Below are 25404 nucleotides of genomic sequence, written 5' to 3' on the forward strand. Positions count from 1 at the left end.
TACCATACTATTATGGTAACAATTACCATAATATATGGTGATGGTTACCATATATTATAGTAATCGTTATCATAATATTGTGGTAACCATTACCATATATTATGGTGACCGTTACTATAATGTATGGTAATGGTGACCATAATAAATGGTAACCATTACCATAATATATGGTAATGATTACTATAATATATGGTCACCATCACCATATATTATGGTAATGGATACCATATATATTGTAATGGTTACCATATATATGGTAATGGTTACCATATATATGGTAATGGTTACCATATATATGGTAATGGTTACCATATATATGGTAATGGCTACCATATATATGGTAATGGTTACCATATATGTGCTAATGGTTACCATATATATGTTAATAGTTACCATATATATGCTAATGGTTACCATATATTATAGTAATGGTTACCATATATATGCTAACGGTTACCATATATTATGGTAATGGTTACCATATATATGGCAATGGTTACCATATATATGGTGATTGTTACCATAATGTTATGGTAATGGTTAACATAATTTTATAGTAATGGTAACTATAATAATATGGTAATGGTTACCATATATTATGGTAATCATTACCGTAATTCTTTCACATGCGATATGGGAACTGTTACCATAATGATGGGAATTGTTCCCATACTTATGGGAACTTTTACCAAAAAGTATGGGCCTATATCCCATAATTCTAAGTAATCATTACCATAACGGTATGGGATGATATTTCATAAACGTACTAGGAACGGTTACCATAAATTTCTCTATGGGTACGAATCATATACGTTCAATATATTGATAATATACGCTTCATATATGATCCATATACGTTTTATAAATGAATCATATACTTTCTGTATATGAATCATATATGCTCTATGTGGATATCTATGACTAATTTTAATAGGTGGCCATATATAATTTATTTTTCACGAGCTTATAATTTTATCTGTCAGGCCATTTTTTAAATATAATTGTATATAATTTTTTTTACTCGGGTTATTAAAATACATTACATTCATATCTCGTTTCATTTTGAAAACAAGACGATGCAATAAATAGAAGTTCCAAATAAATTCGCTAGCAGTCTCCTTAATTATTTAAATTAATTGATTTTTCTTTTTTTATTCTTTTGTTTTAAATATTATTCTATCGTTCTATTTTACACTACGGCATTTACAAGAGACTAAGATATATTTAATAACTTTGATAGTCTAAATTTTTTTGTGCATTAAATCGCAATAAATCCGCATTTATTTATAAACAATTATTCAAATTCTTGGTATGTTTTTTTTCTGTGACGATAAACGAGTATCGCAATCGTTTTTTTTTTTTTCGAAATTTTAAATTAAATTAAGATTTAAAAAATATAATAATTGAACGCGGATTTAATGCATTTTTAGACAATTAATTACAATATACTTAATAGTAATAATTATAATTATTTTTTTATGTTTATCTGTTAACTATACACAGAATTGCTCAATTCCTAGTTTTATATATATACATTAAATATTAAGTATAATTAATAAAAAAATAATTAATTAATTGATTAATTAATTAGTAATTATAATAATAAAAAAACTTATAAAAATTATTGCTGGATTTTAATTTTCAATTCCAAAAAATTTTGAATATTAAAATTAAAAAAAAATCAGTATCAAGTTTAGAAAATTTTTTTTACAGATTTTTTTAGGGTCCAGTGGCTGGTTCTTTACGTCCAGGAAATGAAACGATACTCCGGATTCCTTTCACAGAAGCCTAGAATTTAAAAGCAAATCGAAGGATCTTGATTAAATTACGTAGATGATCGTCAATTATGGAAAATTAGTATATAGATAAAGGTTTGATGTAGTGATTTAGATAATTACTTTTTTCTTTGATCCGTTTAAATAGTCTTTGTACATTTCTGAACGTAGATATCGTGAGTAACTGTCACTTTTCATTAAATGATATACATGAGCCTGAAAAACAGTTAATCGTTACAATAATAAGCGGTTGGAAACCTGTTTTAGTTATAAATAGCAAATTACATATCTAGGGAGGAAAGTAGGGCATTTTTATTCGCGTATTTAACACGCGCGCGTCGCTCAGGTACTCTCTTAAAATGAACCAGTGAAATTCCACTGATTCAACCAGTGAAGTTCACTGGTTTAACCAGTGACTAAAAGTTCACTGGTTGAACCAGTGAATTTCACTGGTTGAATCAGTGAACGTCGCGCTCACTGGTTTCAACCAGTGAACTAAAAATATGTAAGCGCGCGGGTACAGCAGCATTCTGTACATGAGTATATTTAAGTGTTTTATTATATCAATAAATAAGTAATATTTATTGATTATCTTCATGTAATATTTTAACTAACTTTTATATAACAATAATAATTATATGACACAATTTTTACAGAGTTTAAAAATAAATAACTTTGGAGTAATTTCAATAGCTTAGAGCTAACCTCAAAAATGAAAGACATAATTTTAAAATTGAACAATATAAAAAGCCCATTGAAAATGGAAACAAATTAAATATTTATAAATCCTAATAAATACACCGGCACACAAAAAAAAATAAGTTCTCTGTACTTTTGACGGGACCGATTTATTCCCATGTATTTTGACCCGCTGAATCCGAATCCGAGGTCCGTTTAACCCGTACACCCTCAGATTTTTAGAAAACTTTAAAAAACCTCAAAAATACACAAAAATCGACCGTTTTTTAAATTTATAAATTTTTTTAACCCTAACTAAGCATGATTTTTATGTATTTCGGTCCTCCACATACTAACCTGAAGTTTATTTAAAACATTAGCCATTTAAAGTCTGAGTAAATTCAAAAAAACCCCAAAAAATTGCAAAAAAGCAAAAAAATTCTTAGTATTGTATGAAAAAAATTTTATAGGGCTAAATAAATAATTATTTTCATGTATGCCCGGGAAAAAATGATTTTGCCTAATCATATATGATTATATATGTTCATATATATGATCATATATGATTATATATAATCATATATGAAGTTATATATAATCATGCATGATTATATATGGGGTCATATATAATTATATATAATTATATATGACCCCATACATAATTAGATCTGATCATACCTGGCTGTTATAAGCCCATATATAAGTCTATATATAATCAGATCTGATTATATACAAGTCTATATATAATTAGATCTGATCAGATCTGATTATATATAAGTCTATGTATAATTAGATATGATCATACCTGGCTGTTATGACCCCATATATAATCATACATAAGTCTATATATGATCAGATCTATTTATATATAAGTCTATATATAGTTAGATCTGATCATACCTGGCTGTTATGACCCCATATATAATCATGTACAAATCTATATATGATCAGGTCTGATCATATATGAGTCTATATATAATTAGATATAATCATACCTAGATGTTATAACCCCATATATGATCATATATAAGTCTATACATGATTAGATCTGATCAGACATGATTGATACAAACCCATATATAATTAGATATAGGCCTATATATAATTAGATCTGATCAGACGTGACTGATATAAACCTATATGTAGTTATATATGTCTATGATTAAATCTGATCAGATTTCATTGATATGAAACCTATAAATATTTAAATGTATATATATATATATATATATATTAAATAATATGACAATTTTTTAATATCAATGTTATTAAATTTTTATTCTGTCAACTATCAATCAAACTTAAATCCCCAATACTTAAAAAATGTTCAAAGGTTTCGGCAGTAATTTAAAAGTATAAAGTATCAATTTGATTATTTGAGTTAAGTAATGCCATAAACTTTTCTTAATTGTAAGTGTATAACAGACTAGAGGATCAGACTACAAACCATCGATAACCAAAGTTAAGCAGCATCGGCGTTGGTCATTAATTGGATGGGTGACCTCGTAGTAAAATAATTGTCGATGGTTAATAATTTTTTTTTTTTTTTTTTTTATTTAATTTTAACCAACATTGATATTGATGAAGACAATAAATCCTAATTAAACTACTTAATTAATAATTTACAGATATTCTAAATGAGATTCTAAAAATGACTATATTCGTTCATGCATGATTATATATAATCATATATGATCATGTATAAACAGATCAAGTTATGTATGATCAGACCTGGCCAATTTTTGGATCTGATCATATATAGACAATTATGCATGATCATATATGATTAGGCAAAATCATTTTTTCCCGGGTGTTTATCTGTCACATATAATTCTCGAACATCCATGGCTCAGACATCTCTAAAATTTTAAATAAATGGCAAAAATTCCCAAAAAATCGAAAAAAATAAAATTTGGTATAACAAAAATCATTTTTTAAATCGAAATAAATAAAAGAAATCATATTGTTCGATCTGTGATATATATATAAAAAATATTTTGGCCTAAAACATAAAAAAATTTTAATATGCTTCAAAAAATTTTTTTCATCACAACACTAAGAATTTTTTTGCTTTTTTGCAATTTTTTGGGGTTTTTTTGAATTTACTCAGACTTTAAATGGCTAATGTTTTAAATAAACTTCAGGTTAGTATGTGGAGGACCGAAATACATAAAAATCATGCTTAGTTAGGGTTAAAAAAATTTATAAATTTAAAAAACGGTCGATTTTTGTGTATTTTTGAGGTTTTTTAAAGTTTTCTAAAAATCTGAGGGTGTACGGGTTAAACGGACCTCGGATTCAGATTCAGCGGGTCAAAATACATGGGAATAAATTGGTCCCGTCAAAAGTACAGAGAACTTATTTTTTTTTGTGTGCCGGTGATATCATTTATTTTACTACTAAATCATTTTTAATTAAATATAATTGTTATTAAGACTCTTTTTGTTTGACTTCACTTTATTTATAAATAAACGTTTATAATAAAATAAAATTAATCTAACCTATTTTATTTATATTTATCTAGTACACCGGCGTATCACTGGTTCAACCAGTGAGCCAAGCGATCATTTTATTCCAATGGTTGAATCAGTGAATTTCACTGGAGAATCAGTGGATTTCACTGGAAAATCAGTGAAATTTCACTGGTTCATTTTAAGAGAGTAAACGGATAGAAAAAAATGTAGGGAAAAGGGAGGCAAAACAGAGCTTCCCCCTGATTAAAAATACTTATAGATAAGTACTGAAAATTATTTCAATTCTTTTCAATCCACTCAGAGATTTTGAAAAATATTAAATGAAATTGAAATTTCGATCATTTGAATACTTTCTAATTCTTATAATAAAATTCAAAAGTATTGAATAGAATTCAATCTTTTATCATTTTAGAAAAAGATTCAGAAAGATTCAAAAATGTGAATTCATTTTAATTTATTTGAATTCAAGTCATAATTGGAAATATGAAACTATTTTGGTATTGAAGGAAATTCAGAAAGATTAAAAACTGTCAATTCATTTGAATCTTTTCCAATCCAACTCTTAACCCGAAATATGGAACTGTTTTGGTATTGAGGAAGATTTAGAAAGATTGAAAACTGTCAATTTACTCGAATCTTTTTCAATTCTTTGGAAGTTTAGAAATTCTTATATTATTTTTAGATTCAATATATTTGAAAAGTATTAAATTTATGTCCAGATGAAAACCTTGGGGTATAAAAAGTATTCAAAAGTATTCAACTCTCATCTTCTTCAATACTTTTCAATGATTATTTTTATTTAGGGCACCCAAGATTTTATAAAAATTTTTTGTTTTTAAATGTTTTTTAAATTTCAAATTCACTTTTGTAAATGTAATTGTTCATTAGTTTGATTTTTTTTCACAGTTTTCGAAAAATTTTAATTTTATGAAAAAATGGTATGAAATAAAATTGATTTTTTTTTTTCTTATCAATTTACAAGAAGAAAACTCCCAGTATCAAATTACTTAAGGTGCATTTTAATAATCGACGAAAATATTTACAATTTTTTAAATTTGGAAATTTAGATAACTCTTAATTATTTTTAAATCTATTACCTTACCCCGGGAAATTTTTTTTTTTTAATTTTAAAAGTTTCATGAAGTTTGATACGACGATATAAAATTCTATGTAATTTTATAAAAATTTATCAAATTTTACATAATTGCTATCGAGGTCTTATGGAGTTATGGGTATGAAATTTTGTATATTTGTAAGAAATTTAATCGTTTTATAAAATTTTAAAATAACTTATGAAATTTTATTAGAAACCACAAAAAAATTTTGTGAAATTTCATAAACTTTCGTAAAAGGCCAAAACTTTCATTCAATTTTCATAAATATTAATAAAATTTTACATAATTGTTATTGAGATCCCAAGAACTTATTGGTATGAAATTTTATATATTTTAATAAAAATTCATGAAATTTTACAAAATTGAAGTTTTGGCCTCGCACTAAAATTTTATGAAATTTTATTAAATTACATAAAATTTTATGAATATTATCTCATGGTTTCTAATAAATTCTTATAAATATGTTTAAAATTTTATACAACTTTACATAATTTCATTTCCGAAGTTTGTTTCCATTCCCTATCCAAAAATTCCCATAGAATCCACTCAAATGCGACAAAAACCGCATAGAATCCGATAGACTGTATTGGTTTCTATGAGGTTTTTGTCGCATTTGAGTGGATTCTATGGGAGTTTTTGGATAGAGTTGTATATGATAGAATTCCGATTGAGTTTCAATTAGATCCCTCGCGGTTTTGCGAATGCCGTAAAAATGCCGTAAATTTTCGGCATTTATACACATGCCGTAAATTTACCGTAATAATTTGGTAATAATATGGTTATATTGGCCAGTTTTTTTCCTGCAGTTATACTGTAGGGTTACCAGATTACTACAGTAAAATTACTATAAAAATGCCGAACTTTTACCGAAAAAATGCCGTAAAAAAACTATAAAAATGCCGAACTTTTACCGAAAAAATGCTATATAAATACCGCAATAATGCGATAATTTTATAATAATAAAATCGTATTTTTTTGGTAATTATACCGTAGATATCCTGCGATTTTGCCAGATTTATCCTGATATAATGAAAAATTGTAAAAAATTTGGTTTTATTTTATATTTGCTTCTGCGGTTAAAATCATCGAAAATGTGCAAAGTGTAAAATTTTATATTTTATTCTATTAGTTCACACATTTCTTATTGAAACAAAAGAATGTAAGTGAAAATAAGAATCCGGGAAAATTGAGGTTTTCAATTTTCTTAAGTTTGTTTGTATAGATATAAATACAATTAGCATCAACTTTCGAATAAGCGATTTGGCATAATGGTTATCAGATCAGACTATAAATCATTAGGACTCGGGATCGAGCCCACGAGTTGGCGGGTTTTTTTTTTTTTTTTTTTCATGACAGTTATTGTACATATAACTTTATAATGTTATATATAATTATATATAATTAAATAAAATTTTATATAATTATATATAATTTTTGTTCCGGGTAGAACGGTTTGATGCTGCAAAAATGCCGAAAATATACGATAAATATGCTGTATAATTACGTTTTAATGCTGTTAAAATACCGTATTTTTTCTGTTTTATTACCGTAAATATTCTGAATTTTTTTCGTAAATTTTTGGTAGTAATGCGGCAAAAAAACTGGCCAAAATAACTTGAATAATACCATATTTATGCAGTATTTATACCGTATAATTCCGGTATTATTTCGGTATTTCCAAAACCGCGAGGGATTCAATTGGATTTAATCGAAGTTTTTAATTAGAGTTGAGTCAGGATTAAAATATTTTGTTAAAAATAAAATTACTTACAGCAGCAATATCAAATGACCAACGATCAGACTTTTCTAAATTTTTTTTAGTCATTTCGTAAGAACGTGAGTCAACATTTATAGGGCAACTGGCATCAGAACCTAGATATTCATTCCATATCTCAGTTACTCCCGTTTCTACATCACGCTGTGGTAGCGTTTTTAAATTTTGTACTGCTTCCCAAAACCTTTTAAAATTATAAAGATAATATCAATTATAAATTTTCAATCAACATATATTTCAATAATTATCAATATAAACAAACTTTAAATTTTCACCGCTGAATTCTTTGTCAAGAAATTTAACAAATTGTTCACGGCCTAAGGGATCTTGAAGTAATTCTTTTAAACTAAATGCCCAACGTTTCACACGTCTCGCTGATATGTCTTTCCTGTAAAGTGAAACAAAAAAATGCAGTAAAAATTGAGAATGACAATTATTAAATTTATTTAGTTAAACAAAAAATATATGTCTACGCTAATTTATCTTGCTCCCATAATTCTGGACTATCAGAAATCCAGGGATTGTTGAATTCCGGCTGAGTAAATAATGGATCGTATTCTATGTATTGCTCAAAATATCCAATGAGCCTGAAACAAAATATGTTTTCGTTTAAAAATAATTTTTATACTGTAATTTTTTTCAAATAATTTTTTTTTTTTCAATTAAAAAAATATAGGAGAGGGTGGGGCAGAGCGGCCCCCATGGCGCAGAGCAGCCCCCCTGAAATTTTGACCAAAAAAAAAATTTTTTTTTTTTCGGCTAATTACTATAAATCCGATATGTTTGCGCATTTTTACCCCTACGCATGAAATTTGGGGCAAAATGGACAAACCCAAAATTTTGAAAAAGTGATTTTTTCATATTTTTATCGTCAAATTGAAAAAAAATTATTATAATTCCACATTTCTAGCCCTACGCATAACACCTGAGGCAAAATGGACCAGCCGAAACTTCCGAAAAAATTATTTTTTCATATTTTTTGGCCGTTTCTCTATGTAAGAGGCAAATTTGGTCACTAAAAATTTATAAAAATTAAAGTTTTTTTTTAGTTGATAAATTTTTGAAATAAAGTAAAATTATAGAATTGATTTTTTTTTTTATTAAATAACAATTAGTAATTAAGGTAATCGAGAATGAACGATTTTTTACGCTTTAAAAAATTTTTTTCGAGTAATATAAAACCAAAAATAGTTGTCAAGAGAAAGAAATACATTCTCAATGATGAAAACAATTTAAAAAAAAAAAAACGAAAAAAAAAAATTTTTTTTATCACTTTTTGAAGGGAGCCGCTCTGCCCCACAAAAAAAAAAAAATTTTTTTCAGAATTTTGGCAAAATGTCCATAAATTTGTTCGAAATTGGACAAAAGTAAAGTGATCTTATGGTTGAAAGCCACAAAAAATAATAATTGGCTTAGGGAGGCCGCTCTGCCCCACCCTCCCCTACATAATTAGCAGTAAAATAAATTTCAAAAACTTCAGAAAATCATACATTTTAATTAGTTTTTAAATATAATTAATGTTTTTACTGATGTTGTAAGTAATGAATTTAACAATAAAATATTCAATTAAAACTAATTTTAATTATAAATAATCAATAAGTTTTTCAGCAATCGATAAGGTAATATTCTCAAATATCTGTTCATGCAATTTATTTAATAGAAAGTAACCATGAATTCCGGCAGGAGGCGCACGGTCGCTAAAGTTTTTCCTCTCAGAAGACTCTTAAGTCAGATGTTTTAAGTTCCGTTGATGAGTTCGATTTCGTCAGATACATCAAATTAGGGTTTTATCAACTTTTTCCCTACATAAACTATTATACACAAATTGATACAATTAACATAGTACCGAAACAATTACATATGGGTCATTCTAGGCCAAATCACCCGATTTTAAAAATTATATTTTTTGATCCGGTTGAATTTTTTATATGTTTTTGTACATATAATAAGACAACTAATCCTAAATTTTGAGCCCTTAAGTTTTAAAAACCTTGGAGATATGAATTTTTAAAAATCACGAAGAAATAACGATGAGGTAATTTTCAGAAATTCATAAATTCTACTTAAATTATCGTAATTTTATTTCGGCAGTGGCTATTTTCTTCATGTTTAAATGTAGTTTTCGAAAAAAAAATTTTTTCTTTTTCACCGTTTTTTTTTTCTATTTTAACTCAAATTTTGACTTTTTTTGAAGACTGACATTTTTTATTTTCTTGAAGAAAATGTATGTTTTACTAGATTGTAAAACAAATTTTTTAAGCCCTTTGTCAAAGTGGGATTCAAATATCTTCGATTTTTAAGCAACTTTTTCGCATTTTTTTAATGAAAAATTTGAGTTTTTTGAAGATCTCTTAATTTTTCACCAAAATTTCAATGTAAATATAAACAAATAATATTTTCCTACTAGTACCTCTGTTTAACGATACAGGATCGCTGACGAATAATCGTCAGACGTTCGCGTAACTTATGATATAGAACACCTATTATAATTATATAGTATAATCTTAGCAACTCTGTACTTATGAATTAATTACACTATTCTCAACGTGGTATCACTACTGAATTCGTAATCCTCAAACCGAACGGAATCTAAGCAATAAGATTTTTATATTAAATATTGTTCGACTATCAATAAACAACTGTCCCGGGAAAAAAAATTTAGATCTGTTCTGATCAAATTAGATCAAATTAGATCAGCTCAGATCAAATTCGATCATCATTTATACTGAACCCAGATCAGAATAGATCTGTTCAGATCAAACTAGATCTGATCAGATATGACATTTTTCTTTGGGGAAAAATGATCCAGATCTACCCTGATCAAATCTAATCAAGTCAGATCAACCTAGATCAAGTCAGATCAACCTAGATCAAGTTAGATCAACCTAGATCAAGTTAGATCAACCTGGATCTAGTCAGATCAAAATAGATCAACATTGATTAAACGATCAATTTATGAAGCAAATATAAATAGATCTAATTGGATCTGTACGGCTCAAATCAAACCTGAGCTGATATAACTTTTTCTCGAGAAAAAAAGTTCAGATCTGCTCTGATTAGATTAGATCTGTACAGATTATAAAGAAATATTTCTTCACATTATATTACAATTATAAGATTAACTAGCTGAATTTTGAAACATTCACCTAAATTTTGATAATTCTAAAAAGTCTATCGTTATTTAATTGGTATTTTCTTAATTATATGTTAATTTGTATTGTTTGGAGAAGAGTGATCTTGAATATGAATCTTTATTAAGTTAAATTTCGATTGTATCATTCAAAGGAGAAGATAAAGCTGATTTCATATGGAACATGATACGTTTACTTTTAATTTTAATGGCTTCAATCCTATATATTTTATATTATTGTGATATATTTAATCAGACATATCAATTTTTATTATGATAGAGATAAAAAAACAGATCTATTTAGATCTAGCGAATTAGATCAAATTTGATCTGAGCAGATCTAAGAGTGTTTTTTATTTACCTTGATCCGTTTAGATCCAAGCAGATCTATTCTGATCAGAGTAGATCTAATTTGATCTAAACAGATCTGGCCAAAATGCAGATTTGATCAGATCTGAAACATCAGACCTAATTTGATTTGAATAGATCTAAATTTTTTTCCCGGGGTGTTGAGATAATAGGAAGTGAAGTGTACTAACGCAAAAAATTAAAGGAACAGGAAAATTTTATAAATTTTTTAGTGATTTTTGGAAGGCTGTAACTTCGTGAAAAATAATAGTATTGAGATTAAAAAAAAAGCATTTTATAACTTGAAATCTCTAGTTTCAGTGCATTTTCATCAAATTTTTTCAATAGCTATGGCCATATGGCGCAAACATAAGAAATATCGCGAAACAAAAATTTTCGAATTTTTTTTTTTTTCTTTAAGAGTGTCCACGGGCTGTGGAAAAATTTGCTTAACTAAACCATTGCATAGGTCGTTTAGAAAATTTATTCAGTTTTAATTTGGTTTTTCTTGTAGTCCTGTAGGAAAATTTGTCGCAGAGAAATCAGCCTACAAACGAAAAAGGATCCTTTTTGGTTTGATCATTGATAACTCAGCTACTAATAATCGCACGGTAAATCGGAGGGCGGCGTTAAAAACTTGAATAAATTCCTTACGAGACCCTTTCACCATTTTTTGGAAGAAACTTTTTCTTTTATTTCTAACATCCATTAGAAATATAAGTACAAAAAAATGACTTTTTTTGGTTTTTCCGTAAATCAACCACTACTTTGTAAAAACCCTGTAAATTTTTAAATCGATCTATCTAACCGTTTTTCGGAGGTGATAGATCAAAGGTTTGCTAAACAATTAAAGTAACAATTTTGTGGAAATTTAGTTTGTGGAAATGCTAAATTATTCTAATCTTTATAAAATTTAAAATAAGTAAAAAAAAACGATAACAAAATTTAACTATAAAAAAATATAATAAAAACTTACGCTTCAGCAACCTTAGAAACTTTGATATTACGTCGATCCAATTTCTGTTTCAACATGTCAATTTCCTTTTGTAACGTTTCTATTGACGGATTGATAAGATCTCTAGTATCCGTCGGTGATATTCTGCCACCAGCAACACCAATTTGCGAGTGTTTACTTGCTTTCATTGTTTTATGACTTCGACACGCTTTTTTAATATCTAATTCTGTGGTATTGACACATCCAGGCTAAAATTTATTTAAATATTTAATCAACTAAATTTAAATAAATCAATAAATAAATAAAATTTACCATAGGTCGATGTACATCCCAAAAAGCGCGTTCTTGACTGTCCAAAATTTTGCGCTCAAGCTTATCCCGTTTTTTATCAACTTTACTTTGAGCTTCGGCTTGCATAAAAATAAATTCCCATTTTCGTGAAAACATTTTTTGTAAACGTGCTAAATTTTCAGCTTCATAATCAGCCAATTCTAAACGTGTTTTGTTTTGCATTGTACGTTTACATAAATATACGGCTATAAATAAATTTTTTTTTCAAGTGATAAAAATAATTATTTTATTTTATATATACATGTAAATTCTTTTGATGTCAAAGAGCTTTGTTTTTACCGTAGTCAGTATTCTCAGGTTCCCAACAATTGGATGGCCAAAAATAGGGTGTTTGAAATCGATAAAATGTGTTGTCATTTTTTACAGTAAGGCAGTGGTCGTCAATAGGAAATAAATAGCCATGTGAGGCCATTAGATGTGCCATTCTTAATGCTTCTAAATAACAATTTAAATAGAAATTAAAATTATTAATATTTTTCGTTAAAGATTTTAAATCTACACCCCGCAAAGCGTCAGTGCCTTTTAAGGTCTTAAATTATCCCATGAAAGTCATTGTAAAATTTATTACACAGGTCTACAATGATTTTGGTGCTGCTAAAAGTAAAACTGATTTCAAGTACATTCGGTACCCTGATAAAAACGTGATACTTCCTTTTTTAATGCTACGTATAGTTTTCGAGATTTTCATTTATTAAAAAACAAAAGAACATTTAATTCAAAACAGTTAAATACATTTAATTACACTTTTTATTTCACAGGTTAGAAGCTTCTCTTTTTAGATTTTCTCCGATGGATGTCTTCAGGACATTCCCGTGTAATACTCCAACAGTAATCTGCCATCATATGCTCATCCCAGCGACCTTGGTATCTATCTTCCATCACCTTTAAATCCTGATGAAAACGTTCTCATTATAGTGCCGGATAGCTCAACTGGTAGAGCACTCGGCGCGATACCGAATTGGTCTGGGTTCGATTCCCAGTTCGGGCGATCTATATTTTTCTCAATTTATCTATAAATTGTCTTATTAAGAAGGTTTGCATGTTAAGGTTTCCACTATATTTAAATGGTGGCATATCGACGGCATATCAATATTATTAATTTAAAAAAAAATTTATTGATTATAATGACATTAATTATGATAAAATACGTTTTTTAGGTTATTATATCGATCGATACAAACCTGAACGTAGCTTCATAATTTTGACAGCTTCGCACGACATCTTGTGGGCTAATTAACCAAAATATAACCTAGAATTAGCGGCACCAAACGAAAAATTTTTTTTTGTAGACCTGTGTTATAGTAACGTTTTTAGAATACTTTCATATATCTTAAGATTTGTTGTAATACCCTTAGTAGCATTGTCGTAAGCAAGTTACTGGACAGAAGTCCTTCAGAAAGTCTCTTACGCAAGATTTTACCAGGACTTGAAGAAGAAGTATCTTAAGGGTATACTTTCTGCAGATTTTTTCGTCTTGAGCGATTCTGCAGAGAAGCTTGACTTAATGGGTCTTACGCAAGAATCTTAGCTTAGTCCCGAGTTACATTTTCAGTCTTAAGTCTTAAGGGAGTCTGCATGATCAGTCTTGGGGAAGTCTACGGCACGATACTTCCATAAGTTATCTTAAGTTAATCTGTTGTCATGACTGGCTAAGATACTAAAATTATATAAAATTAAAGGAAATTTTATGTAGAATAACGTGAAATGAGGCAGACCGGGATGTTTTGAGTTGGCTTCGAACCCAAGCCCTCAACAGTCCGATTCTCCTTTACAGTACATAAAGTTCCCGACCTAAAACTTTATGACTCAGATGAACCTTCTACCACTACCGTCCATCTTACGGCATCAAATACTAACGTGAGACCCATTAGATCACACTTACTGCAGAATTGCTTAAGATACCTGCAGATGTCGACTCCTTCTTCGTGAGGCACGTATTCAGCATTAGTATAGTAAATTTGGTGGCGCCCACTCAATGTTACATTTAACTTTATCGAGCGAAAGTATTAATAATTTGTAGTAACTGAATATAAGTATCGAGCAATTCTAAAAAAAAGCAACTCGATATCTTAAACAATTCTGCAGCAACTCTCATCTAACATTGTCATCTTGGGAAAACATATTAGACATGATCATGCCTGTTCATGTCTGATCACGTTTTCTCGTGATAGTTAACATGTTGGTTAAAATTGCTGTATATTGTTTCTACGAATTTCCATAAGTCTTCAGTAAGAGACTTGCTGAAGGACATTCTCCAATTAGGGGAAGGTGGCCCAAAGCGGGTACCCCGCCTAAAGCGGGTAGGCGCTTGTGCGCCAACGCATGAAACGCAAGGGACAAGGTATGCATATGTCGAGGTTACCCGAGTACTTCCGAGTTTCGCTCAGTCCCAAACAAGCATTAATAAAGCGTGTTCAGTCACGAGCTTAATCATTTTGAAAAGCTTCGTGTACTTTCGCTACGCACGGGAGCAGCCGAACTCGCTACTGACTTGAATGTCAAAATAGTGCCGGGTCACTCGCTATCTGGGCCCGACACTTGCAATTTCTTGCTCATGACCGTGCCACGTCGGCATGAGAACCCGCTACCAGCCGGCCAATCAGAGAAATTGGCGGCTAACTATTTCCTGTTGGCGCGCTTTTAAGCCAATGGGAAAATTCGTTACTGCAGCCATACTGCCACGTCACCACCGAGCAGCCACGAAGGAAGAAGACGACGTCTCTAATTCTAATCTACATCGTGCAGTCTTACTAACCACCACGCGTTTTTAACCGCTTGACTTGTCGCATTCGCTATCGCTTATCTATCTTGTCGCATTCGCTATAAAGTATTTTCTTACAGTTTAAGTGTAAATAAGTGTAAATAAATCTATAACTTATATTTGATAAATCTTGAGTAATTTTAATTGTTTTCAACATTCACGCCATAACCAGATCCATTTTAGTTATCCTCTCATTTTACAAAGCGGTATGGCGTAATTACACGCAATTAAAAAGAAATTAATAATTTCTTTAAAAAATTAAAGGTATATATTTTCTGATTATTCAAAAATGAATACACTTATTATATCGTTGATAATTTTCTATTAATTTGAGCCTATTTAAGTTAAAATTAAGAGAAAAATATTAGCGTTTTGTTATGAATTATTTGAGTTTAGCATCACTTGGATAAAAAACGTGTTCTCGGGCAAAACGGGTAGGGCAAAAACTGCTAAAGACTAATTAAAATAGTCTAAAATTATTTTTTACCGGTACCTGGTGCGTACCGTACAGTAATACACCAAAATCTGCGAATGACTGAGTAATTAGTCGAATATTATTATTTATATAATTAACAAAAAATTTAATTATAAGTTACCGATTAAATAGTCATTTATATTGAAGTATTGCTATATTCAATAAGTTAGTCGTTTAAATTGTTAAAGACTGATTAAATGAAACTAAAATTATTATTTGAATATCTAAAATAAGCATATTTCCTTAATTGTAGTGCCAACCCGCTTTGCCCGAACGGATTACACGCTTTAGCCCCCCCCCCCCCCCCTAGGGCAAAGCGGTTTTTGGGAGTGTTTTTTAATTTTAATAATAAATCATAAATTAATACAAATTTATACAATATTGCTTATTGATTTTAAAGTTCGATAAGTCCTCTATCAAAAAAAAAAATAAATCATTATTGTTATCATACAAATACTAAATTTTCTCGGCTTTTAACGTTAACATACGCGCTTTAGGCCACCTTCCCCTAACTCATTTAAGAAAATGATTCTAGGCATAATTATATTTGGGTAGACATGGTCATTCTTTTTTTTTGCTACTCGGCGAATTGAGACAATGATGGCAAAATATTGGTAAAGAATGAAACAAATTCTTAACTGATACGACGTCTATCTGAACGAATGAGAATATAATTTTTATTGAGTCTCTGTAGTAATATATGTATGTATATGGGCTCAAAAGTTTAGACGTCAGTGCGACACTAGCGCTACTGGCTTTCTTCAGAAAAGGGCTCAACGTGACTTAGTTTTGGCATGACGTCATTACCCTGTTTAGAAAATCTCATAGAATCCAATAGACTCTCATACATTCCTATAACGATATTATAAGAATGAATGAGTTCTATGAATGCTATAGTTAAGTATAGGGTCTTGGGCATATACAGCTATAAGAATTTATCGGATTTTTTAAGCAGGGTATACCAGTTTTTAAGTGTAGTAGTAAGATTTTTATTTGTTTAATAAACATCAGTTATCATTTATTCATGTGCTCTTAAAAATTATTAAATAATAAAAGTACCTTGTTCATCAATTTCCATATTTTTAATTATCCAAGCAATTAAATCGATCCCAGTGAAAACAGAAGGTATTTTAGTCATAAAAGTTTTAACAGTTTTAACAGGTACGCCATCAGTTTCATCCAACATTTTTTCTACTATTGCTTCCATCTAAAAATAATTGTTTATATGAATACGAATGAAAGCGTTGATAGTAGGGAAGCCCAAGCGAAGATTTTGGGATTTACTCGAGCGCGGCAGGATAACGTGGGGGAAACCTTACACCCTATTAAGTACCCCCACCATATATGAACCTTTCATATACACTAAAAAAAAAGTATTTTTCCTCCCGGAATTCAAAGTATTATTGATCCAGTATTCCTATAGTAAGTAAACGTATTCATACTGCAAGAAACCTGGTATAATTCCGACAGCAATACTGAGTTTTCTTGTGGGACTAAAACTTTATACTATTTTACTATACACTGTAAAAAATCCGGAGTAAATTCAGAGTGAAATTAAATCCGAATTCACTCCGCATTCACTCCGCCACTCGGAGTTCCGGAGTTTTGAAAAAAATCACTCCGCATACGGAGTGAATTGGGAGTTTTTTTTAGCGGAGTGATCTCGGAGTGACGCGGATTTTATTTCACTCCCAATTCACTCCGGTCCGGAGTTTTAATACTTAAATGAATTTATATTAAACTGCTAAACAATGTGTGTGTGTGTGTGTGCGAGTGTGTGTTTGCGTGCATGTGTGTGTTTGGGTGTGTGCAGGTATTTTTGTGCGTGTGTGCAAATGTGTGCGTGTGTGTACAAATGTGTGCGTGTGTGTGTTCGATTGTGTGCTTGTGTGCAAATGTGTGCGTACGTGTGTGCATATCAGCTGATCAATAATGTAATACGCGAATTTTTACTTCGATTTTATTGAGTGGAGTTATATTTTATTAATAATATTTTCAAAACTCTGCTCCGGAGTAAATTTCACTCCGGAGGGATTAAATTAATAAAAAATTATCTACTCCGCGAAAACTCCCCTGCGGAGTGAATTTCACTCCGAGAGGAGTGAATAATTAAAAATTCATTCACTCCGCATTCACTCCGCATTCACTCCGGATTTAAAGCCACATTCACTCCGCGAATTTTTTACAGTATAGCAAATGCAGTGGTGTCTCCAGCGCTTACATACTTATCCTATAGCAATTTTTGTTTCCCGCATTTTTACCTCATGTTATCATGAGATAGAAATAAGAGTGCAAGTGACAACAAATATTAAAATAATGCGCGCAATATTCCGTTTTATAATTATTAAATTATTAATTAGTATTTATTTGTTTTTCGTCTCAATTGTTGACAGTACGTCTGTTATAATAAAAAATTCTCCTATTTACGTACATTCATGCATGTCAATAAAGTAGGGTTAAATTTATTTTATTTAAATTGTGGTATTGTGCCTACAGCAATACCGAGTTTTGCTACAGTCAGAATACGTATTGCTCTGTAAAATAAACTTTGATATTCTTACCACAAGAATATCAGTATTGCTACCAGAATAAAACATGTACCGGGAGGAAAAAAACTTTTTTTTCAGTGTAGGAACGTGCGCTTACACGAAAAAAAATAATCGCTAGCAGCTACCGATTGGCAATAGAACGATTGGTCAGTAAAACCGAAATAATCGATTGCAGTTACCGATACAATCGATAGCAGCTACCGATTAATTAGGTAGCAGCTACCGAAAAATAATCGGCAGCGGCTACCGATTGGCAATCGGTAGCTGCTACCGATTATTTTTTTTCCTGTAGGGCAGACGATCAGAACAGTAAAAAAAAAAAATTGGTCGTTTGAAAAATTCGAGCGCGTCAGATTAAGACAAGGCAAGTTAATTACATGCAGAAAAGTGTGCATTTCAATAATCTGACGAATTGCACGTGACATAGGGCAGTAGGAGAGTCACAAAGTTGATCAGCATGACAAGGACATCAAGCTAAATCGTCTGTATACCCGCATGAAAAAACTTTATATGTGAAAACATATATGATAAAATATATGAATATTATAATGTGATATATTGTACAATATATAAAATAATATTTATATTTTTGCCGTATTAATATATGATAATATATTGAAAAAAAATATATTGCTAGAATATATTATCAATATATTTATCAATATATGACTTTTTATGTATGTTTTACATATATATTTTAATATATCTTTTTTATATTGATATATTATATTGAAAGTAGTATATTAATTAATATATAGTATTTTTTATATTTTTTATATATGTTTTCCAATATATTGCAAAATATATGGTTTCCAATATATTGTAAAATATATGGCACTTTTTTTACTTTTCTTAGGTTATTGCCAGTAAATATAAGGTCAATGAAAAGAAGGAGAAAAAATAATAAATTTGACTTTTTTTTTTGTGGAATTGTGTAGAAATTGAAAAAGTATATTAAAAAATAAAATTTTCAATATATTGCGAAAAATATAAAATTTGATATACTGGAAAAATATAATTCCAATATACCGCGAACCATATATTTAATCATATAAATTCTTTCATATATAATCAATTATATAGAGACCATATACCACTAATTATATGAGTCAAAATATATGGATATATATATATCAAGTTTATTATATTATACTTATAAATTATATATATACTATCCATATATGATAAGAATATATTGAGCATTATATGAGATAATTTATATAGAAAAATACAAAACATTATATACAAGTAAATATATTATGATAAATATATAATCCAATATATGTAAAAAACATATATTTTTCAATATAGATATTTTTGCCGCTATATATTTATCACATATTCACCATATATTTTTTTATATACTTTTAATAATATATAGCTTTTCCATGCGGGTACTAATCTGACACGCGCGAGTATTTTTTTGTGACGACTTTTTTTTACATTTTTGAAAATCTATACCCCCTCCCCACACCACTGAAAGGACATACATAATACAATCTTTTTCTCTTTTTAGCATCTAAGCTTCACAATCCAAAAGGTTCCCACGACGCTCGAGTAACTCCCGATTTAGCCTCTCGGGCTCCCCTACTACGAGTTTAATCGTTCAAAAATGAATAAATCTATCGTTATTTATATCACCAATTCATTATCGATCTTGTCTGTTATTGTATAGATTTGCTAAAATATACCACCGACAGGTTTGTAATGAATTTCTGTGGAAAGACAAACTTACATTCATGACAGATCTAGTATTGGTATAGAAAATGGGTTATTAATATTTTAAAATCACAGTTATCAACAACAAATCTACTGCTGTCAGTCAATCAAAGACTTTTGATAGATGTTTCATTAGCTTTATTTCTAAAACAGGAAGTATGTCTACTGGTAATTTGAAAAGTTGGAAAACCCAAACGTGCATAACTCACTTGCTCATTCGATTTCATGAATTCTCAGTTTTAAGTTTTTATTAATTGTAATTAAACCAAACAGATTTGGATGGTGGTTTACAAAAGAGTTCTTTAATTTAACAGTTCAAGTGTGATAAAAGTAAAATAGATCAATCGGTTGTTTATTTTTTAATGTATATTCGGTTACAAAAAGGCCACCACATAAAAGAATTATTAATCAATAGTCAAAAGTATTTCTCGATAATTGGAAATACGTCTCTTGTTATTTCATCTTTTAATTAATGATTAACTATTATTATTCAACATCAAATATCTATTAATTATTGTGCATATTGAAATGATTGAATTATTCATTAAATGATAAGTCATTATACCACGGATAATTAATTACTTGAAACTCCACACCACAGAAATTCATTAGCAATCTATTGCAAATATTTCAACAGGTATATAATTTTTAACATTTTAATTAAATATCATAAATTTAGTGGCTTGAATTACAAATTTTCTAAATGAATATTCAATTTTTTTTTCCAAAAATTTGGATAAGAAAATTAACTGTTAAAATTACATTATAAAATTCGTATCGTAAAATATCGTACTTTTACGTAAATTTGTAGTAAAAAAACGGTAATTTACTGTAAAATTTCAGCAAGCTTGCGGAATTTCATCGTAAAGTAAAATATTGCACTGTAAAAACTCCCCAGCAGATTCAAATTACGGTAAATTACCGTGATTTACGGTATTCGGACAATTACGGTATTTTGCGGCAAAAGTATCGTACTTTTACGTAAATTTGTAATAAAAAACGGTAATTTACCGTAAAATTTCGGCAAGCTTGTGGTATTTCATCGTAAAGTAAAATATTGCACTGTAAAAACTTCCTAGCAGATCCGAATTACGGCAATTACCGTAATTTGCCATAATTTACGGTATCCAGTGGAATTGCCGTAATTCACGGGAAAAAATACGTCAATTTACCGCAATTTACGGTAAATCGTGGCAATTTAGCGAAAATTACACCGCTTTACCGTAATTTGCGGTAAAATACCGTAATTTGCGGTGAAATACCGCAATTACGGTGTCATATTTTGCCGTAAATTGCCGTGATCACCATAATTTACCGTAATTCGGATCTGGTAGAGCTGTAAACCCTAGCGGATCCGAATTACGGTAAATACACTGATTTACCGTAATTTACCGTAATTTACGGTGCCTAGCAGAACTACCGTAAATTACGGTAATCTACGGTAAATTGCCGTAATTTGCGGTAATTCTGCTAGGCGCCGTAAAATTACGGTACATTACGGCAATTCACCGTAATTTGCCGTAGATTACTGTAATTTACGGTAATTCTGCTAGGCACCATAAATTACGGTAAATTACGGTAAATCACTGTATTTACCGTAATTCGGATCTGCTAGGGAAAGTAAAAAAATATACGGGACTTACGGTAAAAATTCCGCAAATTACGGTAAATTGCCATACTTTACCACAATTCACGGTAAAATACTGTAAATTGCGGCAAATTTGCCGCGAAAATACCGTATTTAAAGTATATTACTGCAGAATGCGGTAAATTACCGTAATTTACAGTAATTCGGATCCACCAAGGTATAGACCAAACTTACCTTTTTATAAACGAGATAATTGGGACTATCTTCAGCACAAGTTGCAGTAGCTTTTGGTTTACCATCATTGATTTTTATTTTCGTTTCCTCTTTCGTCTTCGCATTTTCAATTTTATTATTTTTATCTTCGACATTATTTTGTTGCCTTTGCTCATTAACACTAACATTACTGTCTGTTGATTTTCGCCGACTGGCTGATTTTTCTGAACTCATAGTTACCATATCGCTACGATAAGTTATTCATTTCCTTCCTGAATAATTATAAATAATAATTATTATTATTCATATTATAAAATATGATAGTTTAACAAAAAAAAGAGGAGACCGCGGCACAATGGCTCCTTATAATAAGCCGCTAATTATTTTTTGTGGCTTTTGAGCACCGGATAAAAGACGTTTTTATTCATCGCGAACAAATTTATCGTAATTTAGTCATAATTTAATAACAAAAAGCTTCAGGAACTAATTTTTTTTACGTCATATTTATACGGAAAAAAATGGCCTGCACGGAAAGAAAATTATGGGAAGTTTTGCTATGCATTATGGGAATGGTTCCCATAATGGTATGGGAATAGTACCTATACTACTATAGGGATGGTTCCCATATATTATGGGAACCATCCCCATAATAGTATGAGAATAGTTCCCATACCATTATGGGAATGGTTCCCATAATGATATGAGAATGGTTCCCATACCATTATGGGATCCATTCCCATAATATTATGGGAACCATTCCCATATCATTATGGGAACCATTCCCATATCATTATGGGAACCATTCCCATATCATTATGGGAACCATTCCCATATCATTATGGGATCCATTCCCATAATGGTATGGGAATCATTCCCATACTATTATGGGAATGGTTCCCATATTGGGATAGGAACTATTCCTATAATATTATGGGAATTATTCCCATAATGTTATGGGAACCATCCCTATAATATCATAAAATTTTTTTTTTGCACAATAGTGTAGAAATTTCCCAAAATTTGAATTTTCTTGAATGTTTTGTGCTGACAAAAAATTCTTGTTAAAAATTTTAATGTTTTTTTGCCAAATACGATTTTTTTTTTCAATGTTTGAATTTTTGTTTTTATGTTTAATAATATTTATGTGTATTGTAGAAGTGATTACCGCACTTCTTTAAATTAATTTTTTCATGATAATATGGGAACCATTCCCATAATATTATAGGAATGGTTCCTATAATAGTATGGGAACTATTCCCATAATATTATGGGAATGATTCCCATAATGGTATACGAACCATTCCAATTGCATTATGGAAATCATTCCCATAATATTATGGGAATAGTTCCCATACTATTATAGGAACCATTCCCATAATATTATGGGAATAGTTCCTATAAATTATAGGAACCATTCCCATAAATTATAGGAATGATTCCCATAATATTATAGAAAGTATTCCTATAAATTATAGGAACCCTTCCTCTAATTATAGGAACCATTCCTATAGTGTTATGGGTATCATTCCCATAATTATAGGAACTATTCCTATAATTATGGGAAACATTCCTATAATTATAGGAACCGCTCCCATAATTTATGGTCGTAATTCCTATGATGGTATAGGAAAAAATTTCACAAAATTATGGGAACCGCTGCTATAATTTTCTTTCCGTGTGACGAATATTTCAAAAAATGAAAATCTTGAGCGAATTTTTATGACAACACATCAGATAATAACAAATTAATTAAATCATTGTAATGCTATAGCATAGTAATTTTTTAAGTCTTTAATTTACAACGTAAATTTTAATAACTTCTACAATTATTCTAGAGAAAATATCTATAACAAAAATTTTAAAAATGAATGATAAGTTACAAATTTTGATCGGCTGATTTTTATAATTCGTAATTTTATGATTACACTTTTTAATATTTTGAAAGCAATAAACTTTAGAGTATATTTTATTATATTCATTTAAATTAAGTAAAAATTATTTCTTATTCGATAATAAGTGTATAGTTTAATCAATATTTGATGCATCCAACATTAATAATTTTTCAATAACTCAGTATTAATAATTCATTTGATCGTAGCTATTTATATTACAAGTCGCTATACAAGAATAATAGTGTCAGCATAATAGATTTGTTGTCTGCTCTATAGTCACTGTATTGCTACAAGTTATATATATGAACATCATGATTTTTTTTTTTTGGTCGGCGAAATATTATAAAGGATCGACGATTGTTACTAAATATGGGGGAAGGTGGGGCAAAGAGGCCCCCCTGAAATTTTGATAAAAAAAAAATTTTTTTTTGTTCCGTCTAATTACTATAAATCCGATATATTTGCGCATTTTTTAAAGCTACATATGACACTTGGGGCAAAATGGACCAGCCGAAAATTCTGAAAAAATGATTTTTTCATATTTTTATCGTCAAATAATGAAAAATTTAATACACTTGTTCAGTTTTCGGCTGATTCTCTATAGCTGGGACAACTTTGGCTATCAAAAGTATTCGAAAATAAAAAATTTTTTTTTAATTTAAGCAAATTTATCTGTAATATAAAAAATTAAAAAACACGTTTTTTGGATTAAAAATAATGACAAATAAAAAATATAGAATTTTTTAACTTCCCGCAGAAAAAATTGGAAATTTTCAAAAATTCGGAAAGTTATTGTTTTCACCCCGATTTTCGAAAATTGAGTTTTCATCAGATGTCGACGCTTTGAGGTCCTAGGAAGCTATTCTGACTATTTTCAGAATGATGTCCGAGTGTGTGTATGTATGCGCGTGTGTGTGTTGTGTGTGTATGTATGTGAACTCTTTATATCTTTTTTAAGAATTCACCGATTGAGATGATTGAGGTGGCAATCGAAAGAGTTTGTTGGCCGTCAACTTTTCTGAAGATTTCAAATCGATCGATCAAATGGACTCTAAGATATAGAAGAAATACAAAAAAAAAAATTTTCTTTTCAGTTTTTTTCAAATTTTTCAGAAACGGCTCGATCGATCAACTTCAAAATCTACTCAGCACTAGAATTCAATAAAACGCGTCGTTTGCCGCCTCAGCCATCTCAATCGGTTTATTCGTTCGAGAGAAATCGATCGGGAAAGAAATGGTGAAAAACGAATTTCTTCGATTATCTTCGAAGGGACTCATCCGATCAATTCCAAAATTTGATCAGCTCTAGAACTCAATAAAACATGTCAACTGCCACCTCAAAAATCAAAATCGGTTCATTAGTTCAAGAGAAACCGTTAACGGAAGAATTAAAAAAAAATTTTTTTTTAGTTTTTTTGAAATTTCTCAAAAAACGACTCGATAAATCAATTTTTAAATTTGATCAGCTTTAGAACTTGCAAAAATGCGTCGATTGCCACTTCAACCGTCTCAATCGGTCAATTCGATTGAGAGATATCGTTGGAGAAAAAATGGTTAGAAACGGTTTTTTTCGAAAACAACGGCATACAACAGTAATTTCGAGCTCA

The 25404-nt window shown here is 29.6% G+C and overlaps 1 protein-coding gene across 2 annotated transcripts in view; it reads right to left on the minus strand.

Annotated features, from left to right (window-relative positions):
• Positions 1-351: 351 nt before the first annotated feature.
• Positions 352-25404, minus strand: part of LOC130674429 (regulator of G-protein signaling 7) — a 28517-nt gene continuing 3464 nt past the window's right edge. Inside the window, exons 2-11 of one of the 2 annotated variants that reach the window (XM_057479754.1) lie at positions 21927-22177; positions 16896-17043; positions 12880-13035; positions 12562-12785; positions 12271-12497; positions 8290-8403; positions 8079-8204; positions 7814-8000; positions 1899-1991; positions 352-1815 (exon numbers count right to left, since the gene is read on the minus strand). In XM_057479754.1, coding sequence (XP_057335737.1) covers positions 1789-1815; positions 1899-1991; positions 7814-8000; positions 8079-8204; positions 8290-8403; positions 12271-12497; positions 12562-12785; positions 12880-13035; positions 16896-17043; positions 21927-22148 — 1524 coding nt within the window. In that variant the 5' untranslated portion in view covers positions 22149-22177 and the 3' untranslated portion in view covers positions 352-1788. The remainder of the gene's footprint in view (positions 1816-1898; positions 1992-7813; positions 8001-8078; positions 8205-8289; positions 8404-12270; positions 12498-12561; positions 12786-12879; positions 13036-16895; positions 17044-21926; positions 22178-25404) is intronic. The other variant, XM_057479753.1, reaches the window with a different exon arrangement.

The sequence above is a fragment of the Microplitis mediator genome, chromosome 9, assembly GCF_029852145.1.
Source record: "Microplitis mediator isolate UGA2020A chromosome 9, iyMicMedi2.1, whole genome shotgun sequence".
Lineage (NCBI taxonomy): Eukaryota > Metazoa > Arthropoda > Insecta > Hymenoptera > Braconidae > Microplitis > Microplitis mediator.